This window comes from Leishmania panamensis (assembly GCF_000755165.1).
Source record: "Leishmania panamensis strain MHOM/PA/94/PSC-1 chromosome 13 sequence".
NCBI lineage: Eukaryota > Euglenozoa > Kinetoplastea > Trypanosomatida > Trypanosomatidae > Leishmania > Leishmania panamensis.
The window spans coordinates 103661-118607 of record NC_025858.1 but is presented as its reverse complement, the minus strand read 5'-3'; the positions used below and the strand labels follow the sequence as shown (position 1 = coordinate 118607).

The 14947-nt window shown below is 59.5% G+C and overlaps 3 protein-coding genes across 3 annotated transcripts; all 3 read left to right on the top strand.

Annotated features, from left to right (window-relative positions):
* Positions 1-770: 770 nt before the first annotated feature.
* Positions 771-2780, top strand: LPMP_130310 (long-chain-fatty-acid-CoA ligase, putative; the record flags this gene model as incomplete). The annotated part of the gene is made up of 1 exon (XM_010698812.1): positions 771-2780. The coding sequence occupies one exon, from the start codon at positions 771-773 to the stop codon at positions 2778-2780; it is 2010 nt and encodes a 669-aa protein (XP_010697114.1).
* A 934-nt stretch (positions 2781-3714) lies between these two features.
* Positions 3715-7002, top strand: LPMP_130300 (hypothetical protein; the record flags this gene model as incomplete). The annotated part of the gene is made up of 1 exon (XM_010698811.1): positions 3715-7002. One exon carries the CDS (start codon positions 3715-3717, stop codon positions 7000-7002), a length of 3288 nt encoding a protein of 1095 aa, XP_010697113.1.
* Positions 7003-8316: 1314 nt separating this feature from the next.
* On the top strand, positions 8317-14373 carry LPMP_130290 (hypothetical protein; the record flags this gene model as incomplete). The annotated part of the gene is made up of 1 exon (XM_010698810.1): positions 8317-14373. The coding sequence occupies one exon, from the start codon at positions 8317-8319 to the stop codon at positions 14371-14373; it is 6057 nt and encodes a 2018-aa protein (XP_010697112.1).
* Positions 14374-14947: the final 574 nt, after the last annotated feature.

Genomic DNA, 14947 nt, shown 5'->3' with positions numbered 1-14947 from the left:
ATGTTCTGCCGACATTCGGCATTCCGTGAGAACAGGCAAGAGAAGTCCCCGAGACACTGTCCATCGCGTACCTGTGGTATATATGAAAGACGTGAGGCTCATCGAGGAAAGAGCGCAGCGTGCAACCCCCCCCTGCTCATTCCAAGGTGGTAGCAAAAGTCGACGTGTGCGCCCCCCTCTCCTCTTCCGTTTTCTCCTTGTATTTGTTTTGTGGGGCCGGAGGAAGAGAGGGGAAAGCCGAGGGAGCCACACATAGACAGTTTTCCTCTTGGATGCTCCACTGCCTCCTTTTTTGTTTCGTCGGTGTTGTGAATCGCCGTCATCGACATTCTTTCCTCTTCTTTGGTGCACGAGGACCCTCTGTGCTCTCTCATTCCTCTCTACTTTCTCCGCCTCCCACCTACTTTTTGTTTCGCTGTTTCTCAATCCTCCTCAACCCTGGCTCGGTGTACGCGTCGCCACTAACAGGAAAGGGGTGGCACCTTTCATCTATCTTTGCCTCTTCGGTTCCTCTCTCGGTATGTTTGACGTGGCGAGAGGGGAGACCAGGATTAGCGTCCCCCAGTAGACTTCTCCACTCCCCACCTCCCTGTAAGCGCTGGCACGATCTCCTACTAGCTCAGCTCGGTGTTCCGTTGCTCAACTGCCCTCCTCACCTTTTGCGCTTCTCTGAGCTCCTGCGAGATACACAGAGAGGCACAAGAAGGAGCCTAGGTGCAAAAAACGCCTCGCTGAAGCGTTGTATTGGGGATCGGAAGAGTGCGAGTCCAATGCTGCAGCGTTTTTCTCGTCGGTCGTTACGGGGCTACCGCGGCGCGCAGCAGGTGGCAGCGCTGAGGTGCTCGCTGCGATTCGGCATGAATGTTGGCGGATCGTACTACCAGGAGTCGGATACGGCCGGGATTCATCAGATGAACAACGACCTCCGGCTGGGCCTTGTCATCAAGCCGCAGAGCACGCTCGTGGAGCTGTGGGAGCAGGCGCTGAAGGCATGGCCAACCCGCCGCTTTCTGGGGAGCAAGATGTGGGTGCGCGGCAAGCTTGGCTACGTCTGGGCCACGTATGAGTCCATCAACACTGAAGTTGAGGCGATGCGGACACTGCTACATAAGATGGGCGTCGAGAAGGGATCTCGTGTTGTGGTTATTAGCGAGAACCGCTATGAGTGGGTTGTGGTACACTTCGCCACCATGCAGCTGGGGGCGCACTTTGTGGCGCTTCCCACCAATATCACCCCGTCCGAGGCGCAGCTCGTGGTGAGAAGCACACAGTCCAAGGTTCTCTTTGTCGAGACAAAGGCGTCGTACGCAGCAGTCAAGGGGTGGATTGGTCGTGTGGGGCAGCTTGAGCACGCCATTTGTTTTGAGGATCAGGTTGGGGAGGGCAGCTATGCAGTTGCGATTAGCATTGCGGCAGACGTGCCTGAGAAAACTCCTGCGCGAACGGACGTCCGTGCTGAGGACACCGCGATGATTGTCTTCACAGCTGGCACCACGGGGCCGCCAAAGGGTGTCATGTTGTCTCACAAGAACATCGTTGCGAACGTCAGCTCTGTGTATGCTAGCCTTGGCGAGGCGCTGACGCACAGCGACATGTTCATGTCGCTGTGCTCGTGGTGCGTTGCGGGCACCCTAACGGCAGACTTGTATCAGGCACTGTGCAAAGGCGCGTGCGTGTGCATCCCCCCTGAAACCCTGGAGGGATTCCAAGACTTACCCCTTGTTAACCCGAGCGTCATTGTCTCTGTGGCGCAGCCCTTTCAGCGCGCGTACGCGAACATCGTAGACGACATATTGAACCGTGGTAGCTTCACCAAGGACCTCACCCGGCTCGTCGTCGGTCGCATCACTGAAAACCGTCTCATGTTCAAGAAACCGGGCCGCACACTCCGGGCCTTCTCCCACGCTCTGCTCGGCAAGTTCAAGGCACAGTTTGGCTCGGAGTTGCGCGTCGTCATCATTATCGGCCACCAGCTCACCAAGGATCAGTCAGAGCTCATGGCGGACCTGGATGTGTTTGTGGTGAACACGTACGGCTGCATGGAGGCGGGTGGGCTCATCGCCACCGATGTGGATGTGCCGCAGCGTCTCAAAGCTTTGCCCGGTCTCGAGGTGCGCGTCGTAAACGAGAAAAATGAGATTGTGGCGCCAGGGGACTTGGGCGAGATCCTCGTAGAGGCCCCCAACGCCATGCAGGGCTACTTTGACGTGCACATCGACCCAGAGGAGGCGAAGAATTCGCTGGTGGAGTACGGAAGCCGCACCTTTGTGCGGTCCGGCGACTACGGCACCCTCACCGGAGGATGGATAACGGTGAGGGGGAACAAAGACGTCCTCATCAAGTTGGCGAACGCCAAGACGGTGAACCCGCTCGAGGTGGAGGCGACCCTGACAAAGAGCCCGTTCATTAAGCAGGTCTTCATCTACGGAAATGGTCGCCCTTACGTCGTGGCACTCGTGGTGGCCAACACTAAGGCCATTGCCGCACACTTGCGCAAGGTGGAGCGTCGAGATGGTATGCCGCTCGTCAACGATAGGGAAAAGGCTGATTGCATCCGCGCCGAGCTGCGGCGCGTCTCGCAGGACTTGCCCCCTCGCACTCACGTTCGCCGCTTTGCCTTTGTGGACGAGTTTACCCTCGCCAACGGCTTCATGACGGTGAAGATGGGCTACGCACGCCAAAAGATCGAGGATCACTACGTGCACTACTTTGAGGCCTTGTACGATGAGACGCCGAAGTTTTACGGGTTTGCTGTTGATGACTACGATGATTTGTTCTAGTCATGCGCACACACATACACACGTGAAGACCCCCTCCCCCCCTCCCCCCACCCCCCCCCACACACACGCACAGAGATAGACATGCAGCTCCGACGCTACACGGCAGCGCACAACGGCGTTCGTTGCATTTCTCTAGGACATGGCCGTTTCGGCGAGGTGCCCACACGCATGCTTTGAGAAGAGGTGGTAAGCACCAAACTTACACCGCCTTTTGCGCATCCGCTACACTTCACTCTTGTGCAGTGCACGAGACTGCTGCGTGCTGGCTGACCCGCATCCTGCTGCGCATCGCGCTTTCGTTTATTCTGCCTCCTTCCGTTCTCTCCTCTCCTGTCTCCACGCCCCTCTCTTGTCTTTGTCAGGTGTGGCCATTGTCCCCCCTCCACTCATACACCCACGCACACGGGAGCACATTCACACATCTACGCACACGCACACACACACACTCTCTCTATTGCAGTGCTTCCATTTTTTCCTCTCTTCCACACGACGTCTGTTTTGCAGCATAGACGAACTGAACGCACCAAGACAGAGAGGGAGACAAGCTGGGGTTACCTGACGCATGCTTTACCTCCTATCTTGGGGTTATTTGCACGTGATTCTCACCGGCTGGCTTGGGGGGAGGGGTGCGGGAAATCGATTGGGGGGCTTCTTCATCTTCCTGCCCCTCTCCCTATCCATATCCCCCACCCAACCCTCTCCATACTGGTTCTCTTTGGCCGCGTTCGAGAAATGCAATTTGTGTGTGCGTGTTAGTCTACCGCACGGGCCTCCCCCTTCTTCCGCCTTTTAGCCTTTATTCGACCCACCTCCGCGGACGAACGTGTGTGTGTGTGTGTCCGTTTTCTTCAGTGCCACCTCTGAGTCCTCGAAGTGAACTTGTAGCCCCCCCCCTTATCCCTTACACAGAATTACGAGAAGAGGGTCGCACCGAATGCAGGAGATGTTTCTCTCCTCTGTGTTGCTCCCTCTCACCGAGAAGACCGGTGAGGTGGAGCGGGTCGATGAGTTGCTCGGTATGCTGGAGCATTGCTTCATCGACGCCTTCAAGCTGAGTCCCTCATCTGGCAACAAGAGCGACGCTGATCCCCAGAGTAACGCCAGCGGTACCTCCAGTTCCTTGTTTCCCTTCCCTTCTTCAACGCTAGACGCGGGTGAGGAGGCGAAGCTGCTTGCCGTGCGGGCTGTGGCAAAGTTTCACCGCACGGGGGCGGCGCGTCACAGCTACTTCTTTCGGACGCGTGACTACCACCCACACGCGGCGCTCTTTATTCTCGAGCTGCTTAAGTCTCTCAACGGTAACTCGCAGCACTGGTTTCGGCAACTGCAACTGGACAGCTTAGATGCATGCCTGGCTATTTTGGAGGTGATAGGGATGGAAAACGTGCGACTATGTCTTCCCGGCGTGGTGTCAGTGGCTGTGCGCTACATCCACCGTGCCCATCACGGCAAGGACTCAACCAAGGTATGTCTGAGCGCGATCAAGGTGCTTTGCACTGCACTGACGATTGGGTTTGGAGCCGCGGAGCCGGAGACGTGGGTGCAGGACGCCGAGGTGCATTTGGCTAGTGCGCTGCGCTCCATTTTTGTGCCCTCGGTGCTCGTTCGGAGTGCCCACGCTCCTGTTACGGTTGCTGCGCTGAAGTCGCTCATCGTCTCGGTGCTGCTGTCGTCGGCCATGACGGAGCGCACCAACACGCCGCTGGGCTCGCTGCTGATGGTGGCCTACGCGATTGTGGAGAACATGGATCACCTGCACCACCTCGGGGACGACGTTGTTGGCGCGGTGGAGGCAGCCTCTTCGATTGTGTGCACTGGTAGCAGTCTGCGCAACTCTACGGATGACGCACGCATGAACACCTTGATGGGCAGTTCCTGGGCTGTGCTTGCCGTCACCGAGGCGCTGCAGTACCTGAGAGGGGTGGAGCTGCTTCATCTCGCCACGACGGTTGCACGGGCACCGGGGCTGCGCGACCGCTTTTTCCCCTTGCAAGCCCCACCCCAGGCGGCGTCGTCGACGGCAGAGTCGCCAGACGTCAGCGAGTTGGCGGTTTCTATCTTCCTGTCTGTCGTTCGTAAGTGCGTCCGCGTTGTTGGCACTGAGATGGATGAAGCGGCCCTGTACAGCCATCGCCGCCCGCGCAAGTACCCCGCCGGTGTCGTGGACGAGTTTCTTTTTTGCCTTGCTGGTGCCCTCGCCAGACTTCCGACGGTTGCTACGCTGACGCCAGACTGCCGCGACGACGACTTCGGTGACGGGAATGAGACTGTTGGAGAGCGCCTGACGAACGCGCTGCTCACCGAGTATGACGCAGTGCTGCAGGACTGGGACGCCTACGCGGTGCACCCAGCCGTGCTGTACGTGCTGCCGCGGCTCGTTGTGTGGCAGTTTCACCCACTGCAAGTCCTTCGCTCTCTGCCGAGCTGCTTTCCTCCTCCCACGGCGGGTATGGTGGTCCCTAATGATGAGGCAACGAGGTCTTGCATGTATCCACATCCAGCGGACCTGACTGCGGGGTCGTTCGAGCAGCTCTGGAGCATTGTGGCGCAACCCCATCTCTGGGCCGTGACTCAAGATGAGGCGCTGTGTACCTATCAACAAGTGCACCATCGGCAGGTGGTCGCTGCCACGCTGCTGCGAATTCTCGCCTTGTCGGCTGAAGTACTCGCGTGCGGCGACTGGGCAACCACAGAGAGGCCGGATGCGGAGAGGGCCGAGGCCCTTGAGCGTCTCTTCACCTTGACGCTCTACCTTGTCCTCGAGAAGGCCGCTGCCAGTGGGATACTGCATGAGGCGGCATTGCATTGCGTCGAGGTGTACAGCGCTGCCTGTGGAGAGACGGACACTCTTCTGTTCCTGCTGCGTCACTCTACCCTTATCGTGGATGAGACGGCGCGGGCGGTGAAGGAGGAGCACCTGCGGCCTGCGGCAGCAAGTGTTCTGCGCGGCAGTCTCGCTTTATTAGAGCGCCGCTTCATTCGAGGCGGGGAGGGCAGCAGCAACGACCACGCAGCGTTGGGTTTCAGCGGCGCTAACCTCACTGCTCTCGTGCGTCAACGGCTCTCCGTGGCTGCAATGTCGGCCAGCTTCACACGGGGGCCTACCAAGATGGTCTCCCTGGAAGAGGCCGCACAGGTGGCAGACTTTGTGTCGAGTACTATTCACGTGGCGCGCGAGGCCCTTCAGCTGTGCAGCCGCTACGACAGCACAGTCGTCGCAGAGGACGTGATTGGCCGCAGAGCTGCGCTATCCCTGCTGCGCGACGCGTTAGACCTCGCAGCGTACCTCAACTACTGTGTTCCCCAGGAGGCTATGTGCGAAGAGCAGGAGCGCCACACCACCTCGGCGCATGCTCGCGTGCGGGCACTTCAATCGGTGGTGCTGGAGGCTGTGTACGCGGTGTTGCAGCACTGCACACTGCACGACCAAGTGGCCGCCATTGCTGTTCAGACGGCGGTACGTGGGCTCACGTGTTTCCTGACAACCACTGCGGCTCTGACGTGGGCCGATGTGACGCGGCAGCGCCTCATTAGCGAGGCGGAAGAGCGTCGACGGTTGATGCAGCGCAGTCGACGTGACGGACACAAAGCGCGTCTCATGGCGGGCGAGGGCGAAGAGGACGGCACAGCCGAGGACGAGTCCGACGACGACCCCGGCAGGACTTCCCTTCCAACTCCGCCTCCCATCGACTGGCCATGGACGCATTACGCGCCAACTGTCGTGGTCGCGGCGGAGGCGGCGACTAGCGTCGAAATTGAGCTCCCCCGCAGCCACCTCCACACTATCTACCGCGTGTACCTTTCCCTCTTTGCGCTGCTGCGAGAGCCCATGGCCGCCTTTGGGACCATTGCAGCCGAGCCACGCGCCCGTGCTGAAGTGGAGCGGCGCAACCTCGGCAATGTTGTCGTTACCCCGGCTCTATTTGAGACGCTGAGCGGACTCGAGGCGATTCGCCTGCTCGCCTGCGATTTTCTGCTGCATCGCATGGTGGACGAGGTGCTGCCGCTGGTCCTGTTGTGGCACGAGCGAGCGCGTCTGTCTCGCATTCCGACTCACACAGAGGAGCGCGCCAAGCTGGCGACGCAGCAGTTCGTGGAGCACCTCTACGAAGACTGCCGGGACTCTGCCGAGTTGCACGAGTCGATGATGACCAAGTGCCGCTGCTTCGATTTGTGCACCACTCCGCCCCCAAAGCCAGGGGTTTCTAATCCGCAGCTGTGACACCGGGCAGCTTCACAGTGAGGTGCACGACATCTGGAGTGGCCCCCCCCGTCCCCCAGATTCACACAGCTGAACCTCGATACGACTCTTAGGCGTTACCTAGTCTGTGATGGGCATATGCATGTGTGTGGTCTCTCCTCACCTCATCCTTGCATTTCCCCGCACCGCCGCCAGCGGCTTGGCCTTTTGGACTTTCACGACATGGACTTGTCCCACCCGTTTCTCTCTCCCCCGCGTGCCTGCTTCACTCAGACAAGATCGATGTGGCACCATAGTGTGGCAGAGACGTCTTCGTGAGCATGTCGACGTTCGCGCGCCAACCGTATACATATCGATGGCTACGGAATATGCTTCATTGCCCCCTTGCCACTTCTCATTTGCATCTCCTCACTTAGCAACTCTCCCCCTTTTCTCCCCTTGTCTCGCCTCTTCCCGTTCTGTGGCATGGCTAGCGTCTTGCTCTGCCTTCCCCGCAAGTGTGCGTATATATCTGTCTGTGCCTCGCCCTCTTGTGTTGTGTTGTTTGGGACTGATCTGCTGTCTCGCCTTTTTTCTCCCGGCTGTGCAGCCAATCACAGACAGGCCGCCAAACGTGTTGGCGCTTTTTTTTCCCCTGTCTGTTGTGTCCGCACACCCTCCCGCCATCGTCGATCTGCACTCTCCGTGTTTCACACCCATTTGGCCTCCGTACCATCACGTATCCACCCCCTTGTGCAACACCCACATACACCCAGGCACACACAGTTTCTGGCTCTCTCATTTTGTTGGACTCTTCCACTCCACCTGCTGTGTTTTCTTTTTCGCTTCTCACCCAGTCACACTGCCCAGCAGACCCCGTGGACCATACTGCTTGGCCTGCCACGCCTCCGTCAGCTCCCTCACTGCCCTTTTTATTCTTCATTTCCCACCCTCCCCACACACGCTACCTTCCCCGTGCATTGACACGGAGCGTTCCGATAAACGTTGTTGGTTTTTTTTTCCTTTCCCCTATTCCACTCGTTCACCTCTCATCAGGGACACTCATAGAGCCACGCACACGCACACAGACACCCAGACACCCAGACACACCAGCGCCCAGACTCATTAGCGCTCATATAAATCATTGACGCTTGCCGGAGGAGGGGAAACACTACCGAACAACGGAATAAGGCAAAGCACCAGACTAAGGGGACCTGCACACGTGGGTGCACGGACAGACTTTGTCGTTTTTATTTCCATATAAATATACGTCTATATATACGTATACACACACATATATATATAGATATATATATAGTGTGTGTGTGTGTGTGTGTGTTGCACAGGTGCAAGGCCATGTCTGCCAAACCTGTCATCTCACTTCCCCCGCAGCCGTGTCTTATCGCGGCTAACGAGTCCGTCAACCCCGTTCCGAAGCTGCTGCTTTCCTTTCCGGTGCCTCGCCTGGTATCGCAGCTGCGGCTCGAGACGGAATGGGCGAGGCCGGAGGAGGAGGTCCCTGCCGGTGGTGTACCAACAGAATCCTCTGCTTTGCCGTCATGGAGGTCAGCGGAACTGGACCAGCTGTCACGCGGTATGCAGGAGTCTGCCCAGCAGCTGCTCCTCACTGGTGTCTTTTCACGCTTTCTGCAGGAGCAGTTCCATAGCGAGGCAGGACAATTCCATGAGAATTGTGGCAGCGCCGACGACAGCTGTAGTTCCCTTCGCTGTCAGGGCCGCACCTCTGCCGCACATTGTGTCAGTCGAACCGTCACGCGTGGCCTTCAAGGGCTGCTTTCCTCTATGGTGCAGCGAAATACGCTGCTGAATGTTGCCCAACTGCGCAAGCAGTGCGAATCAGGCACAACATCATCCCTGCTACCTCCTGGTAAGGACGCGTTCGCACACCGCGTGCCGCTGACGCGTGTTCCCGAGTCAGAAAGTTGGGTGAGAAGCGAAAATGCTACAGGGCCATCCCTGCGGCCGCGGCGATCAGCGGAATTGGGAAGCAGCCTGGCGGACACGTCGATGGGCTTGCGAACCTTGGCACCGGCTGATGGCAAGCCGTCGATCCCCGCCAGTGGGCGGCGGCGGGCGAGTGCGACGACCGCGTCTACTCCGACCATTCCCAGGGTGGCGGCGAGCTACAGGCCGCGCACGACTTCAGAGTCGGCGAGCCTAGAGGCACTGGAGACGTCCTTGAGGGGCAGCGAGCGCACCGATGTAAATTCTATTTCCTTTGCAGACTTTGTGCGACAGACCGCCAGTGATAGTGGCAGCGGCGCTGTTGTTTTCGATGTGCCACTGCTCCTCCGTTTCGTCTCCTGGCTGCCCCTTCAAGTGCGTCCTTTTGAGGGCATTCCGTCTGCGCAGATGACTGCTTGCTTGACGGCGCTCGCTGCATCTTGCACTAGTGCCGAGGAGGAAGCGGGAGTGTTCTCCAACTCTGGTCTGCAGGAGTTGCCATGGTCTGCGCGCACGTGGCTTTGCTGCCAGTGCTTAGCCCACCCGCACTTCCCCACTGAGGCAGTGCCAGCGGGACTCGTAGGACATACAGTCGACGCGTTCGCACGGGTTATTCGTGGTGTGGCGGCGTTGCTCTTGCGAGTGCAGCAATCAGCAGACATGGCGGCTGTGGGGGTCAGCGCCGAGACAAGTGGCAAGCAAGAGGGACACTCGTCTACAGTTCTTGGGCAACGTAGTGCAGCTGACCGCATGTGCACCACATCGAGTCTGCACCCCTGGTTAGAACAGCTGCGGGGCTACCTGCGCAGCTTCGCCGTCATGCTGTGCAACCGCACAGTGCGGCTTGTACCGGACACCGATATCAGCCGTCTCGAGGAGCTGTGCTACCAGTGTCTTTTTCATGTGACGCGCAGCTGCTCCAAGGAAGTGCACCTGCTCTATAGCACTTACATCATTGACGGCGCGGTGCACCTGTATCGATGCATCTGGAACTGTCTCCAGGTGGAGCGGCAGCGCTTGGTGGAGGTGTTCTTTCAGCGTTTACCCACCTCTTCCGCGTGTCTGACGCAGCGGACCTATCGTGTAAACTATGACGGACGCACTGTGCTACCCCTCACCGTTTCCATGCTGGCAGGCGCGCAGTCGTTGGTCATCTCAGGCGAAGTAGGTGAGCTGAGCACTGTGGAGACACTGCAGCGTCAGTGCAGCTTGTGGGCCGGCACGTTTGTGCATGAGCTGCTGCTGCGGTGCGCGTCAAGGGGGGACCGGACTGAGGACACGGCGGCGTGGGCGGCGGCAGTGGTCCTGGCGGAGGACTTGACGGATCTTCTCGGGGTGCCGGAGTGGCCAGGCGCGGATGTGCTGCTGCGCACTTTTGTGCACGCACTGGCACAGCTGTGCCTCAGCGCTGAGTCTGCCACGACGGCATCCGCCGAGGCGCTGCGGCCACTGGCAGTGGATGTGGTGGCCCGCGTGGCTCTGAAGCTTTTCGACGAGAGGCAGTCGTCTGTGCCGACGACTATCTTGGCGGAGATGGAGCGGCTCAGGGACGTGGCCAGCAGGGGCCAGGGGGTGGGTCCCCTGGTGCTGCAGAATATAGTGTGTGTGCCTGCTCCTTCACCACCCACCGCTGCCGACCAACAGGCTTGGGAGCACATGTGTGGTGCAACGGACAAGGCAGCGATGCCAAGCATCGGCACAGCGGACAGCTCTCTTCTTGGGGTCATGGGATCCGTCTACATGGCTGAATCGCAGCTTATCGCAAATCCGTCCACCGCGGCGGACTACGCTGCAGTGTGGTTTAGCCTGCGCGCAGCGCAGGTCACGACGTGGGCTTCGCTGCAGGATACCGATCAGGAATGGATTTCGGAGGCAGGGCTTGGCTTACTCGTGCGGTGGCAGCGCCCCCCTGGTGGAGGGGACGCACCGGCCAACTGGAACGACGTGTGCGTGTGGACGCAGGTCATCAGCACTCAGTTCAGCAACTCTATGCTCAGCCTACGTACGCGGCATACCCTGGTATCGATGCTGCTCTCCATCTTCCACCTCAAAGACGCACAGGGCGTCGCGGTGCCGGTGTCGGATGTGGTACAAAGAAAAGCACTCGCCCACCTCGCCCGCCTTACCGCGGAACACCCGCCGCTTCATCGCTATTTGTGGCCAGTGGTGCGGCAGTGCGTGCAGGACGACAGTGCGCGAGTGCGGGAGTCTATCGTGCCCCTTCTTCTTACAATGCTGAATGGCGCGACCGTCACCGCGGCTGAGGGCGAGTTGACTGCCACGGACTACTCCGTGACCGCCGACGGGCTCACTGCCGAGGTGGTGAGCAGCCTCCTTTACCTTCTCAACGACAAGAGCGGCTCAGTGGTGTCGCGCACCATCGCTGCCCTCGACGCATTCCTGACAGATGACGCTTACCAGTGCTTCTTCGCCACCCCGCACGGCGCACCGCTGCTCTTCTTCATCGAGTATAAGTTACTGCAACTCGCTGCCCCCGACGAGGCCGAGGCGCAGAGGCATCGGAAGGATGTGGTGAAGCACTTTCTGCGCCGCTGGGTGGTAACGCTAGGCGACGCCGAGGGCTCCCTCACTGGGGCCCACGCGCAGCTGGCAAAGGAGCTCGTTGCGCTGGCGGTGATGGTGGCGCCAGACTACCCGCACGATCTTGGCGAGGACAATCCGCTGGTGCAGGTGCTACAGGGCATGCACACATATGTGACCGCATACGACCCTGCAGGTGAGACTTCGCCGAGCTCCACTGCTGCGAGTACGGCTGTGGCGCGTCGTCGCCCACGCGGCTATCACATTGACGGGGCCCGGCTGCTTCACGTCATGCGCTGCGCTGCGCGATCGCTGTGGACGCGGTACAACTGCTTTCACTCTACCGAGGACGCCGTGTCGTGCCTCGCCGCGATGCGGGCCCTCGCGCAGGCCCGCGGGGAGTGGGTGCAGCCGCTGGCCGAGGTGCTAGTGCAGTCCATCGCCTACCCCCCGCCTCCCACATCACCACTCGCCAAAACACCGGAGGCGCTGGGCGGGGCGCTGTTGCACATGTGTCAAACCTTACACTTCATTCTGAAGGCCCCGCGGCTACCCCTCGTTTCTCTCGATCAACTTGCACGCTCCCTGACAGCACTGCTATCCAAGTACGTGGGGCCGTATCAACAGCGCGTAATTGTCGCCTCCTGCAGTGCACTGTGCGCCCTCATCACGTGTGGCGCCAAGCACCGTCTCTCCGGACAGGTCAACGTGCCGTACCTGCAACTCTGCTACTCGCTCATGAACACCTACTACACCCGTGTGCGGGGACTGCTGCCGAGCTTGGCCACGCAGCCGCAGAGTGTCGCCTACACACTGCGCTTCCTCTTCCTCTTGTCCGAGTTTTTGCGTATGTATCCGGGCTGGAGGCAGCACCCGCCGCACCCGGCCCTCGTAGAGGAGTCGTTAGTTGGTCATAACGCAGGAGCAACAGCGCCGAATGCGCTCATTGAGGGTCCCGGTATCATGGCTAACACGTATCAGCTCCTCGAAGATGTCTTGGGGAGTTGTGGCGGCTCCACCACACGGAAAGGCGTTACCGTGATCGCTCTGCGTGTTGTCGCATCGCTGTGCACGCTTGACCCCACGACGTACTTTCTCCGCGCTGAGGGGCGCATTCGTGACGCACTTCGCTCCCACGACGTGCGTTTTCAACTACAGAGTCTCTCCTTGCTCTCCGATTTTCTCAAGGAAGAGGATCAGCGGGTGGAAGCGGCAGCGCGACAGGCTACTCACCTCGACACAACAGCACTCATCCTCGGCTCTAGTGGCGGTGGTGACGCCAGCGACACTTCGAGTGGTAGCTGGGGAAATGGTGACGGCGACGACAAGTTTGAGGCGCCACTGCCTGGTCGTCGTGTCAAGCGCCTGCGCCATAAACAAGCCGCCGTCGCTGTCAATGCGCCACAGCAGATGAAGGCGAGAGGCAACGCGAGACGGGTGCCACTGCTGCACTCTTCGGCTGCAGCACACACAGAGGATTTCAATAGCGGTATGGCAACATGGATCTTTCAGCAGTTCCATGGCGACATTGCACGGCTCAGCTGCGGCACCCCCAACAACCAAGTGCGCTCGCTCTGCCTGCGCCTGTTTCAGCAAGCTGCGCACGGGGGCCTGCTTCCACCTGAAAAATATATGCAGGTTATCGTAGCCCTCGCCGCGGACGTTCATGCACCGCTGCGGCAGCAGGCGGCGGCCACTCTCACCATTTCCTGTGAACACCATGAGGTGGTGGGGTCGTCGGTCGGGCGGGGTGTCGAGCTCGCGTTTTGTCTGCATCACACGTGCGGCGTGAACCTTCTTCGAAGCGCCGTGGTTCCTGACAAGCTGCTCACCACTGCTATTGCCACTGCTGTCGACAGTGGCACCGGTGGCGTTCTGAGCGGGTACAGCGTCCACAGCTCTGTGTACACGTTGCTGCACAAACGGCTACGCGATAGCATGATCACCACCCTGGTGCGTTTCTTCTACCAAGATGACAAGGCGCGGACGTGGTGCGAGGAACATGCGCAGCAGCTTACCGACGCCACCGAAGCTCTTGCCGCGTCATCTTCGTCGGGGGTCGTCTTCAGTCTCTTTCACCCGCTCCTCTTTCTCTGTCACTTGACGCTGGCGCTTGCGACGCTACCGTTTCCGCATGAGAATGACGTGCTGCATGTGCTCCAGCAGGCCCGCACCGGCCTCGACTTGAACGGGCAGGCAGCGTTGGACTGGTTAAGAGAAAATGAGGGGTCGACTGCCCCACCATCGCTCACCGACACAAACAGTAGTATGGTTATGCGGTGGAAGGCAATTGGCGCCTTACTGCTTCATTACCTGCGGTGCAGCCTTAAATCCGAGTACCACGTGAACTCTGCGAAGCTCGTGCGCTACCGCAGCCGTCAGAACTTCCGTGCCGCGACCACTGCAGCACAGCAATGCACTGCGTCGCCCATGCAGCGCCGCGCCGCACACAGCGCCGCGATGGCCGATCTGACAGCTCGCCTGGAGCGACTTGTGAGACTCTTAGAGCCTGCCTTGAGGTTGTCGTGGGCAGTCCATCCGCCAACGGATGTGGTAGAGGTCGGCTGGCATGCGCTGAGCGTTGAGCTAGAGTCTGCACTGATGGAAGAGAGCGCCGACGCCTTTGGCGAGTGCACCCCTAGCCGTAGCACGTGTGTGTGTGGACGAGCAAAGAGAGCTCGAGTGGCTCGTCCTACGCGCCACGCCACGGCTCCGTCACGGCGCAAGCGACAGCGGTGCTCCTTGCCAAGGGACACCACAAGTACAGACGACAGCGCACAAGACGACACAGAGAGTGACGAGGCGGCGACTCGTAGTTCTTCTGAGTCGCCCGCACTTAACACACCATGCGAAGCAGCTCACCAGCACAATCTCGACCCCCCTTTCCCAGATACGAACAACGGCTAGCACTGCCCGAGAGGCTTTAAGCCCATACCAAGCAAGCGCCTCACGCAGTGTGCAACCAGATTCGAGCACGTGGGCACGCTCCGTTGGATGTGTCGTACAGCTTGGGGGAATGTAGCGACGCGCTTCTCGCACTGAGACACCACCACTGACTCCCGGTGTTGCTGCCATTTCACATGCACATCTCACGATCTCCCTCCAGCTTCGACGGCATTGCCTGCCACCAGCACCACTGCTGCCCGCGCGCTGCCGATCACCCTCCCCCCCGCACGTCCACACCAACAACAATAAGTGGGTGGGACTGGTGATATTTCTGTACCTCTTCGTGCACCAACCGCTCAGACATGAATACACGCAAGCAGGACAAACTACACAACAATGCAAGGAGGAACTCGCCAACACACCGACCCAAACCCTGAAGACGACCCTTCAAGCGCATCGAAAGATTCTAATCCCAACACGCACTCAGACACCAGTGTACCCACATGAGCACGAACAAATCACTAGCTCATCATCAGCTTCACCCGACTCCGCTGCTGCTGCCACGTGGGCGGACACCTGCCATGCGTCTCCTCCC